Genomic DNA, 12806 nt, shown 5'->3' on the forward strand with positions numbered 1-12806 from the left:
AAACTATGTATAATTACTGTATATATGGAGAGATGTTTTGAATTTCATGTGATTTTTGGTTGAAACATCTACATGTAGTAAATAATATAAATTTTCAAAAACAAAAATTGTGGAAATGCACTTATATATTAGCTACCCAAAGCTACAGGCATTCAACTCAGAAATAACAGGAAACAAATAATAATCAAATTTAACATAACAACTCAGATTAAAATCCCAACTGCCAGGAGGCAAACCAGCTGGTGTGGCCAGGAACGGGGCTTGAACCTGGGAAATCCAGATTTCAAGTCTGGTGCCCTAAACTACTGGACCATGCCACCTCCTCATTCATCTGGAACAGGAGATGTGTTTTGGGGCGATCATCTGTATGTTCAGTTTTATTTTACTTATTTTTTTTTTTCAAGGAGTCTGACTTGATTTTCTTGGTAATGACTGAATAACACTGAATAGCCTTTTTTTGTATAGACCTGATCACCAAGTACATGCTGACATCCTCAAGACCGCGAGTTAGTGTCCTTAATTAAGCGAGAGTCCGTAATAGCGGGAATGTATTTCAGTCAAACTTCTGTAATTTAATTTTTGCTGGGGATTTAGCTGCTGTTTGTATTATCAGGGTGTCACTAATAGCAAGGTATCCGCAAGGCGAGAGTTGACTGTAGTTGGGGACATCCAAGATGGTTGAAAAATGTGTGGATACAGTGTAGTAACTGAACCGGTCTTCCATGCACCCCTTAGAAGCATTGGCTCAAAAAGGCAAGCTTCCGTAATTAGTATTATTTTGTTGTTGTTGTTGTTGTTGTTGTTGTTGTTTTTGCCCCATAAACAAAAACTGTGTGTGTTAATGGGAACTCTGACTACATTGTACTACTCATGCCTGATGCATGTCTGGTCTGGGTAATCTTAATTTACATTTCCAGTGCTTTTGGCACCAGTGGCAATTTAAAAGTGAATGAAACAGTTGAATTAAGGTACATGTATTAATAAATTGTCAAAAGAGCACTGTACCAACAAGGTAAAAACAGAGACAGAAAAAATGCATACAGTCAAAAAATTATGAATTATTTAGTTTTTTAACTACATGTACCTCCACTCTGTAAATTGACATCTGTCAACTCAGCTTTAAAAGCAGCTCCAAGACTGATGAATCCATTATTTGCAATCTCCACTTCCACAAGAGCACTTTTTGAACCATCAGCTATATTTGTAACAACATGGGGGTTTATCAGCGTGACTTCATTTGATGGACTGTTGCTCCCAGGCAGCTGGTACACTACGCTGACATTGATAGAAACATCCCCAATCAAACCACCTGTCCTTGTGATGTTAAGACGTAGCTTACGGGGTGAACTGTCCTGTGAGACAAAAGAGAGAAAATGCATTCACAAGGAAAATAATAGCCTGTGAACATGCTCCCAAGTGGGGTATAGGGGGAAGACAAAATTTAAGCTCAGAGAGGGGGCGCCCTCCTTTTTTTTCTCGCCCCCATAGTACGCTCCACTCGCCGATTTTCTTTTCACCCTATACCCCACTTGAAGTGCAATAATTGGGAGCCTGTTCACAGGCTAGGAATACATTGTAATCCCAGATGGGAATAGGGAATAATTATTAATAACTATTAATAGTTAACAACAATTTTTTTTTAATTGCCTGATCAAATGTTGAATGTTGTTTGTATGAAAATCACATTTTGAGGTGAATAAAAGTGTCAAATGTCACTTCTGGTCGGATACAATACCACACAAGATGGTCTTGCGTGGTATTGAACTCAACCGGACATGAGATTTGATGCTTTTATACACCTCAAACCTTGTTTTATTATAATTATTGTTTTCATACAAGAACAGGACAAAGATTTGATCCAGAAAATAAAATAGAATTCTGTTATTAATATAAACCGTACTCATTAAGAGAAAAGAACATACACATACCATGTTTATCCTCTGTTGATCATCTGGTGCAAATTCAAAAACACCATAAACATCATCACTGTCACGCACAAAAAAGTCAGCTTTTCGTGCTGCCAGCGTGTTTTCAAGCCTTGCACCACCAGTAACATTAGAAAGCTGTACATAAAACTCTTTAGTTTCTTCTGGTTCAGGATCATGTCGAACAGTAACTGCAATAGACAAACGACTCTCCCCTGGAGGGAAACTCAGTATTGCAGATGTTGTTTCAAACACAGAACTTGCATTAGCACCAAAGATTTTCCAAGAAACTGTAACAGTACCAAAAGTTCCTTTACTGCGATTCACATAAAACATGCCAGTTCTTGCGCCATCTTCATCCAAAACGCGTGGATGTTGGTCAAATGCAATAACCCCATGCTGGTCATCGTTCGGTAGGAGAATAACTGTAGCTTCCCCTGGTTGCTCGATATAAGCATTCTGACTAGCATTCACCAGCCGGACAGTAAAATTTTCTGCTTGCTCTGGGACATCGTCATTACGTAATGTGACAGTTATGTTCTGTTTAGTTTTGCCTGCTTGAAAAGTCAGTGTGCCTCTATCATCAATATAATCACTTCCTGCCATCGCAGTTCCTGCCACAAGATACCACTCCACAGTTGTAACTTCATTGACAGGGCCAATAGTATTGATGCCATCTGGTTTAAGCCCACGGTACACAACAATCTCAACTGTGGTTTGATTTTCGGGGAGTGAGATCTCATTAACTGCAAATTTTATTGGAGCATCATTAGCAGGTATTTTGATGGTAATTTTATCAGCATTTGAGTCGACTTTTGCTCCTCCTGTTGGTGATTCTAGGGTAAGAATGAATGTTTCTTCCTCTTCTGCCACCTGTGGGTAGAAAATAGGCAATAACAAACACAGTCAAATGTTATTTTCCCATTCAGCCACATGATTACAGTTGTGACCCTTAATTAGTTATTCAAAAAAAGAGAAGGGAGGACTGGCTAGCTGGAATAACTACAGTGTATAGAGTTAAAGGAGGCAGGCAGCTACTTTTACAAATTACATGTAAAAGTAAAAACTATTTAATACTGGTTTTGGTCAAATATACTGGTTTAGGTCAAATAAACACATCATGACACAAAACACACAGTGTTAGCCAGGGTAGGTGCACTTTTCATTGTTATACAAGCATGGCGGAGGATGGGGCTTGAGCCCACGGCCTCCGAATTCCAAGTCCGGTGCCCTAACCCACTGGACCATGCCACCTCCCACTTTTGAACAGTACTGTACAGGTATAGACTATATTTACAGTACATGATGTCCCTCTAGTAAACTCAGTAGGAGAAGAATGAGGCCTTGGTGAAGTCATAATTTTCTTAAACATCTTTTCAAATATCCCCAAGTGGCCATTAGTTAAGGCCAAAGAATTTCCCAGCAAAGCTACATGTAGGAGATTGAGCCAAGCAATGGTCTAACAAAATAGAAATGAGGTAATTAAAATACTTACGTTATCTGGCTTCACTTGGATCGAAAGATTTGCCATGCTCTGACCATCTTCAAAAATAACTACACCACTGGTACTTGTGAAGTCATCTGCTCCATTATTGGGTCCATTCGTAACCTACACAGTTAAGAAGAAAAATGAACTAAAATTCACAAATGCCCTGCTCCCACTTTGAGTGTCCACCTTTAAAATACAATAAAGATCACAGCCTTGCAGCTGAAAGTCCTCTTTATTGACTGGTAAACATAAAGTGTACACCTGTAGACTAATAATATTACTGTAATATTATTAGTCTACAGGACAACTGTAGTTGTATAGCACCACGCCTCTTGTGCCACGATCAAATGTGTCCGATAACAAATAAAATTCTGTTTTCACCAACTTCAGGCTGATTGTTCATGTGAAGGCTAATTCAGTTTCTCAAAACTGTACTCTGAACTCTTGTGCCTATTAGCTACCAGTAGGGCAAAAACTTGACCATTTCCACGCAAATGTTGTAAAACTTGCTGACTTCACATGAGTATAATGTAATGTCTTGTTAAAGTTTGCCACTTTAACTGAAAGATAATTGTATTTCAAATTGGCCATGTTAGCAATTTCAAGGTACTCTTTCCAGCAGCATCTAGTACATTATATTTAAATTCACATGTACATGTATCTAGTTTAATACTGTGACAAGGACAATAAAATAATGATCACTGTAACAGTTTCAAAACTCATTGTACAGCTGTACTTTCAATGGAAATATTTTCAGTGCATTGTATTTGCCACCTCATTGTGCCTGCATACAGGTACTGTATGTTGGAATCTGCTGCTGCAAAGACCATTCCTTGTTTCTACATGTAAGTTATTTCAGCACATGATTTTATTACATACATGTAAGTGCCTGGAAAGAATATTATTTTACCTTGTAACATCTATTGGCCTTCATGCATGTTGCACAATGCATATTTTTTTGTTATGCTATGTCATCTTAATTATTTATAAGGTCCTTCTGGTTAAGTGCAAGCAATAATAATATTATTATTAAACTAAGAACTACTGTACAATATATTGACTCTGTAAATACACTTACTCTCCAGGAAACTTGCACTCTATCAAACAGTCCACCTTTACGGCTTAGTTTAATGACTCTTGTTACTCCTTGTGCTGTTGGTTCATACTCCTCAAGAGGTCCAGTCTGAATATAAATCAAACATAATTAAGTCACAGCAGTGCTCAATAATTCAGTAACTAATAGCAAACGCAAAATTAATCTATTACAAGTGATTTCTGTATGACTGTGCTCAAGATGGGATAATGAGTGGTCTACAAAACTTTCTCAATCAACTGAGTGAACCACTCTTGGCTTGCTCGCACATGTTACTGATATTCATGACAACTACATGTATATAAATTGATTATTTTAATTATTAGCTACTTAAATCAATATGAAATTTTACAGTTACTGTCAAAATGTGTGCAATGATTGGCTAGTACTGTAGCTATTGTCTATAAGTCTTACGAGTACAGACAATAAAAATGATGTCATATGAAACACTTCCACTTTCTCAATGGAAAATAACTATTAATAGCCAATTCCATTTGTTCTTTTCCATGTTGTTGTAAATTAAAATAACAACAACAACAAACTGTATGATCTATACTCTTATAGACCATAAAATGATGCCATAAAATGTCCAAAACTTGGTAACGAAACACTCGCCTCACTTGAGTTTTGGAAATTTTTATGACATCATTTAATGATCTACATGTACATGTGAAAGAAGAGTATAGACCACAGAAATACATGTACTGCTAATTAGTAGTCAGTGTTGATTGACTTTAAATTGATGTTACCATGGCAACCAATTATTGGCAGGCCATTTTCAGAAATCCCTTTTTAAAAATGAAGAAATATCACTAATTTCTTTATGATTATTTTTTCTTGATGATAATGATGATGATGATGATCATCAACATCACCATCATCATCATTATTATTATTAAGTACATGTATAAGTCATTCGATTAATGTTAGGTCCAAGAAAATAAGTTAAGACCATGGTTTTGAAATAAACTGAAAATTAACCTACTGTAGCAAGACAGTCATGATTTAGCTTGTACGGTGGGAACTTTAAAATTTGTTTAGAAACTGACCTTTAATTTGTATTTACATTTAAAGCATACTGTCCATTGTGCGTTGCAAGACATCAAGATTCTTCTTCATTCCGTAAACTTAGAATGCACATGACTTGTACGTTCTCACACACTGAATGCCATTTGTCTGCCACACAAGTAACAGCGTTTATTGACAACTCCACAACTCCACAAAGATTACAAACTCACTGACAGACTGGCATGGGGCTGGGAGGTTGCTTTGTATGACAAGAAAACAAAAACTGAATCACATTTGACCAAATGTGACATTTGATATCCTGACTTGTACCCAGCCCCCCATTCAGCGTGTGAGAACTTCATTTCTTGCTTTTTTTGCAAGCTCAGCCGGCAAGAAAAACATTTCTTGAAGGCTAAACTTCTAATCACTTTTAAAATTAATAACCAACTTTTCTTACCTCATTAAAACCAATGATTCCAAATGCATCATCGTTACTTAGTATCGTCAAATAAGCCACTGAAGGTGGTACCACTGTCGATGATCCACTTCCACTCAAAGTCAGTTGAACAACAAATGTTTCATTACTCTCTGGTATATCATCATTTAATATTGTGAATGTACATGACTCAGAGGTACTGGGGGGTATAAATCTAGCGATCTGCGATGGGCCATCTAGATCTCCTCGTGTCGATGCATTTAATATCTATAATGTTAATAAAAAATGACAAGTTAGGATTTTTGAATAGATTTAAAATCCTTATACGTGTAGTCACCAATGTCATCACCTCCAACATGATGATGCACTGTTAGTAGTTATACAAGACTTTTGTTTTAATTCAAATGATTATTTTATTTCATACTTTAAAAAAGTATCTCTGGTTTAAACAATAAAATTATTAAAACTTAGTTTCAGCTGCAGTTTATTTGTTATAGCACTTGTTATATTCATATCACAGTCTGTTTTATCGTTAATCTAGCTTTTTTCTCTGATGTTAACAAACGCCTTTCAATCTTATTAGACAAAATATAATAATGACAGGTAAAATTTTTATTTATTTAACTAGAAAGAGAGTGACAGTGCAAGGAAGCGCAGCGTCAACTGTTTACAAACCAATTCGGCTCAATTGTCGTTAAAACTATAAAGCAGATACCGAAAAATAGAAAAGTATTCATGTTGGTGCCTATATTAACAATATTGTACATATTGTATGTATAATGTATTTCATTCAGAAAAGCCACAACATGTATATTTAACACATGGCTGCATGACATGAAACCCATTGTGCAACTGAGTTAACTTTATGAAACTAATAATTTTAATGTATGTCATGTACAAATTGCACAAAATAATGTAAAATAGCCCATACCATACCATGGTCAACATATTCAAAACAAATCAAAATTTTAAATCATTTTAATTTAGTTATACACATAAGCCCCTCAGAAAAGTAATGATAAGGGTTTCAGTTACGATTTTGAACAGTTGGGCAATAGGTTAGCAGCCTGAGCAAGAAAGTTATGGACAGTGCCTCCTTAGTAATACAGACTGAAGTATTTAATTGTACAATTTATGGCTATGCAGAAAAGCAGATCTTAGTATGGGCTTCTAGAATGAAGAAAGAAAATTGGGGGTAGCAATGCATTTTTTAGAAAAACAAAAATACATGGTTACCCGCAATTTTCTTTTCGGATACCAAGAGCACTTGCTAAGAGCTCAGCATTCTCCACATACAGTGTACTTTAAAACTGCACAAAAATATCCCTGTATTTGTAGGCACCATCCATCGGAAACCCGCATATCTCAAGATGTGCAGGACTTACATGTAATTGCACAGTAACAAAAGTAGGCACCGTCCTTAACTTATACATGTATTATGATCTTTTACTAAAAATGTTGGTTAGGATGTTAAAAGCAGCTGAGGGAAGTCATGTTCACAGACGGTCATTTGCCCAGTTCTGAGCCCTTAATTGAATCCCTAAATTAATTTACCCTATTTATTATGATCATATTTCTACTTCATTACTACCAACCTGGCATGTGACAAGCACTGTGTCTTGTCCTCCAGTCCGAGAAATATTAAAACTTGCTTGAGAAAATATTTCAGACTTGACCAGATGTGTGTCTATGAAACTAAAATTCCCATCTCCAGAGGCACCAGCCAGCATCAACAAGAGTGCAAAGAGATGATACATCTCTGACAAAAAGAGGAGAAAATGTGTCAAATACATTCACACTACAATACGTCAAGCTGTTATGCAAAAGTGCTTATCTTAGCTCTCCAGACTGCAAGGCATAATGCCACATTTAATGCCATCTTTCCAGCTTCTAAAATTCTAAATAAGCCTAAGGCCCGGACACTCTAGGCAAAAGTCAATTTATTTATTGTAAAAATATCTATCAGTTCTGGGGTTTTTTTTACGACAATGCTCACTTCTCAAAATACAGAAAATACTTAATAATAATTATTATTATACAATGCTGATGCTATCTCAATTTTGATTGGCTAAAAGCACCCCGCTAATTCTAGATGGCGCTGTGTCATCGCGTCACATTTACAGACACTGGCGTTTATGCATGTAGGTATGACGCGTTTTTGCAGACAATGGTTTTCGGCACCTGACAAGCTAGCCGGCGGTTTGAGCAAGATTGTCATGGCGGAGTCCGCTCCAAGATTCGCGTCAGTCTCAGAAGCGGATTTAGGACGCCTTGTTGACGACAAGGACGCAAAGAACACCAAACGAGCTACCAAGACAGCTCTTAGAGTTTTACAGCAGTATTTGAAGGAGAAGAAAGTTCCCGAACCGCAAACCAAAGATGGCATCAGTAACGTTCTCAAACTATTTTATGCCGAAGCTAGAAAAGTCGATGGAACTTCTTATTCCAAAAGCACTCTCAACAGCCTGAGATTTGGACTGGGCAGACACTTCAAGGCGACTCTTGGCTTCGATATAATAAACGATCCAGCATTTGCCGAGGCAAACAAAGTTTTTGGCGCCAAGTGCGTTGAACTAAGACGACAAGGGCTCGCCAAAGTCGAACACACGCCACTGATCTGCGAAGAAGATCTTAAAAAGCTGTACGAAAGCGATGTTTTTAACCAAAACAGCCCGGAAACGCTTCAAAACAAAGTTTTTTTCAAGGTTATGTTGTACTTTTGTCGCCGAGGAAGGCAAAATCTTCGTGAACTCAAAAAAGCTGATTTTTCATTCAGCACGGATGGCAAAGGTGCAAAATATGTGTGCAAAACAACAGATGAACTCACAAAGAACCAACGAGAAAATGATGAAGGATTTGAAGGAGGCGTGATGTTCGAGAAACCAGGACCACACTGTCCTGTGGCTTCATTTGAACGGTACATACAGCACCTGAATCCCTCAAACGAATTTTTGTTTCAGCGGCCGAAGAAAAACGCCGGCATATCTGATCAAGTGTGGCATGATAACATGGTTGTCGGAGAGCGTTTGCTCGGTGAAAAAATGAAAAGGATCTCTCGAGAAGCCAAACTTTCAAAGTCTTACACCAATCACTCGATCAGGGCAACGGCGTTTACAATCCTGGACAAGTCCGGGTTCGAAGCAAGGCATATCATGGCGGTGAGCGGGCACAGAAATGAATCCAGCATTCGGAGCTATAGCAGGACTGACATTTCAACCAAGAGAAAAATCTCGGAAACCCTGACGACAGAGTGCGAGGTGAGAGGTGAGGAAGTGGCTATTAATCCGCACCAGTTATCTCCTGTTATTAGCCTTTCTCAAGAGGAATTTATTGTACAGAACTCTCATTCAGAGATAACGAAAAATTTTAATTTCTTCAACTGTAATGTCAACATTCATTAAACGCAAATCGGGAACATTTTTCATAAGACCGTACAACTTAACTTTAGAATTTTGTTCAAAAGTTTCAGTTCGATTCAGTTTTTCCTGAAACGTTTTCAGATGTTTTAAGCTTAAATCCTTTCTGTAAACCTTTTGAATTCCGCTTTACACGTTATTCACGGCTGTCATTAATAAAGATGTTTACACTGAAACGTGTCATTGCGTGGCTTACTTTGTTGTTGTTCTGTGAAATGTCTCAACGATTGTACATTTATAATTGTATAATAAAACAATTATTGGATTCGGTTTTCGCATGATAGCGAAATTATCAAGGCCTTGGTTTGTGTTATCCGCCTCAGCCTTCGGCTTCGGCAGATAACACAAACCTCGGCCTTGATAATTCTCGCTATCATGCTCAACCTCATCCAATAATTGCTTATTATATGTACTGTAACTATGTATTTTGTGGAACAGTGTTGTGCACTGGTATGTTTACATGTACATGTAACAGGATCAGCATTTGTTTATTATTAATATTGTACTTTTTTCCATCAACCATTGCAATTTTGGATGGCAGACAATAGAGCTTTGTGCTGCTTATGGTCAACTCCCTTTACTGCAGACTGAGCCTTGGAGTCCGTAAAAAGTGGAATTTACAATGTATTTCAGTCAAACGTCAGTAAATTATTTTTGCCAGGGATTTAGCTGCTGTCCATAATAACAAGATGTCCGCAAGGGGAGAGTTGACTGTATCTGAATTGTAGGCTAATAGCTAAAAAAATAATTATACAGTATCTTCTCGATGTAAATACTGCTAATATCAGGATGTGGTTATACAGTATGTGGTTTAATGTTATTATTTAATGCAAGGTTAAAATCGAGACAATGCGAGTCAGCAGCCACCCCTCTGCGCCGCTCAGGGGTAACCTTTGAACCCTCTGCAGAGGGCTCCCCGTGGTTTGCATTCACATTCACTTGCTTGCTGGACTGTGAATGAAGTCATTTAACCTGCTTAATTTCCAAGTTTTTTCCATTGTTGATGACCACTCCCTAGAAGACTTTACAATGACTTCTGCTTTCTTCAAAGGTGATAATTTCTAAAGGTATTCCTTTATGCTACGGCATAAAATTTAGGGCGATTTGTTGGGTGTCCCAGGGATACTGGGCTCCCACAAGGCAACAGCCTTGCCTTAGGGTACATGTGGAACAATAAATGAGGCATCCAAAGAATTGTCAAAGTAGACAGTTGCCATGGAAATCACTACTTATGTCGCCCTCTCATCCAGCAACTCAATTTGGCCTTTCTTTGCACACATACAAGTGCATATGCACAACTTTAGGAATTCTTTTATATTGTCAGCATAAACTGGAGGGTTACTTTCAAAAGGCAGCTGTCTACTTATTAGGATTGATTTTTCTTCCAAACTGCATACTCATTAATTTACAAACAATCCAAATTGTTCTCCCAATAATTACTCTAGAGGAGCAAGTTTCTGGTAACAGTTAGAGAGTTCTTGTGAGGTTTGTTCTGTGGGATCTTTATTTCCATGGATCAAAATACAAATTATGCAATAAAATGCAAAACTAATTAAAAATAAAAATCACAAAAATCAGATCCCGCAAACATTTCACTTCATAAACTAATAATCATTGGTACAGCAAAATTGTCATTTAAAAAGAACAAAATATAATGTACATTTATATTTAAGGGATAACTGTGACTATTGTTACATAATCTGGGTGAAAATTTTTTGACAATGACATCACATCTGCGCAAATGTTAACTGATAAATAAATGCTTAATGTAACTTGAGCCGCCTTATCGTTAAACCTGGTTCCTAAGCTACCATTCGGCTAAAACCACAACAAATTTTCCAAAATTTATTACATACAAAGTTGAACGAGATCGGAGTTTGTGGGATCGAAACCTAAAGAGAACGTGTCAAATACAACGTCTTAACAACAGGACAACTTTAAATCTAATAAACAAAAGTTGTTCATGCATAAATTGAAAGTTTAGATTGGAACGTGCATCACTTTCGATAAACTTTAAGCTTAATTTGTAGCATCAAAGTACGTACGTCGAACGGTCGCCGTTCTTTCAAGAGTTAAATTCAAATTAACATTAACAGCAACTCCAAACACTGAGTAAAACATAGTAGTAACTCAAAAGAAAGAACAATTCCTGCTGCGCTTCCGTCTGCTGATCACGTTCACCAAAATATACACCATTTTCCTTTCCAAAATCCACTTAAAAACAAGCCTAGTTTTTGAATAAGAATCTTGACGCTATTTTCCTGTGTAACTACACAAAATAGAGTGAGCTGAACGGCAGGAAATAAATTGCCGCAATTTCGCATAGCGTCTGATACCGTATCCATGGACGCCATTAAAGAATTACTGCGAGGTTTCGATAGAACGAAATGTATTAGATGGCGGGAAATCGATCCAATGCGCGATTGTGATGTATTCACTTTCTAAAACTGGTGAATAAGAAGTATTAAGAAAACAAACCTGGGTTTAGAATAAGTTGGAAAGTTAGCTTAATAGCAGCTGCTCTACTTTAATTAAGCCTCACATCTTGCTCTGCTATATATTACATCTTGTCAAATATTTTATCACAGCGTTGAATCGCGCGGAAACAGCACGAACAATTACCCCCATTGATCGAGCATGAATCCTTCTCAGAGCAATAAAGTTCCACGGCAGAGAGAATCAAGATCGACTTAAACTAAGAAAACATGTAAACGGCTCAAGTTTAAATGTTAACGAACAAAGCGAGCTTTTGAAGTGCTTGTGTACCATATCTGCCGTTTCAAACAAACCACTTCCATCGTGTAACCCAAGCTTTTCCGAGACTATAAACGGAAACCAGAAGAAGCCTTACCTGTTTAATGTGCCAGATCTTCTTCTTGGCAAACTAGTTAAATTTGCTTTACACGATCTACCAAAGCATTCTTACAAATTTCCTTCACTGAAGTGGAACGATGCGATCGGCACAACTCAGCTATGCCAAGGCTAGCGTGACGTCATCGCTCGCTCTGGTAACGCTCGTGAAGTCACGCCTGAGTGGCCCCTGCTATTTGGTGGGAATTTCAAAAAACTATCCTAGCTTGTACTTAGTAATTTGTTGTAAGCTATGTTACTTCAAAAGGCCGACTGACCTTATTTTCTTTGGAAACAAACCAGACGAAAAAAGTTAAAAAGTACCAATAAATTTTGATCACCTAAAAATGTTCTGCGATTTTTCATTGACTTATGAGAGACTTTTCATCGTGATACAAAGGATAAAGCCCGGGTGCGAGTCTCGTGATGACGTTGTGCATTTTTTTCTACCATTTTCGCGGCCTTGCCAGTGGCCGTCCTCGACCCTCCTCATGTTGTTCTTTCTTTCCAAATGTTTGGTTGACTAAAACTCAAAAGTATTCCTTTCGGAGCAAATAAGAGACCCCGTCCAGAAAAGGTACATAATTTT

The 12806-nt window shown here is 37.5% G+C and overlaps 2 protein-coding genes across 2 annotated transcripts in view; one reads left to right on the forward strand and one right to left on the reverse strand.

The window, feature by feature from the left end:
* Positions 1-12365, reverse strand: part of LOC146459784 (adhesion G-protein coupled receptor V1-like) — an 88140-nt gene extending 75775 nt beyond the window's left edge. The window contains exons 1-7 of the mRNA XM_085088928.1: positions 12219-12365; positions 7547-7710; positions 5973-6218; positions 4493-4597; positions 3421-3534; positions 1929-2798; positions 1085-1352 (exon numbers count right to left, since the gene is read on the reverse strand). Coding sequence (XP_084945054.1) covers positions 1085-1352; positions 1929-2798; positions 3421-3534; positions 4493-4597; positions 5973-6218; positions 7547-7708 — 1765 coding nt within the window. The 5' untranslated portion in view covers positions 7709-7710; positions 12219-12365. The remainder of the gene's footprint in view (positions 1-1084; positions 1353-1928; positions 2799-3420; positions 3535-4492; positions 4598-5972; positions 6219-7546; positions 7711-12218) is intronic.
* LOC146459785 (uncharacterized) lies at positions 8168-10264 on the forward strand. The gene is made up of 3 exons (XM_085088927.1): positions 8168-8592; positions 8728-9208; positions 10202-10264. Exons 1-3 carry the CDS (start codon positions 8168-8170, stop codon positions 10262-10264), a joined length of 969 nt encoding a protein of 322 aa, XP_084945053.1.
* Positions 12366-12806: the final 441 nt, after the last annotated feature.

This window comes from Pavona decussata, unplaced genomic scaffold (genome assembly GCF_977016875.1).
Source record: "Pavona decussata unplaced genomic scaffold, jaPavDecu1.1 SCAFFOLD_216, whole genome shotgun sequence".
In the NCBI taxonomy this organism is placed as follows: Eukaryota; Metazoa; Cnidaria; class Anthozoa; order Scleractinia; family Agariciidae; genus Pavona; species Pavona decussata.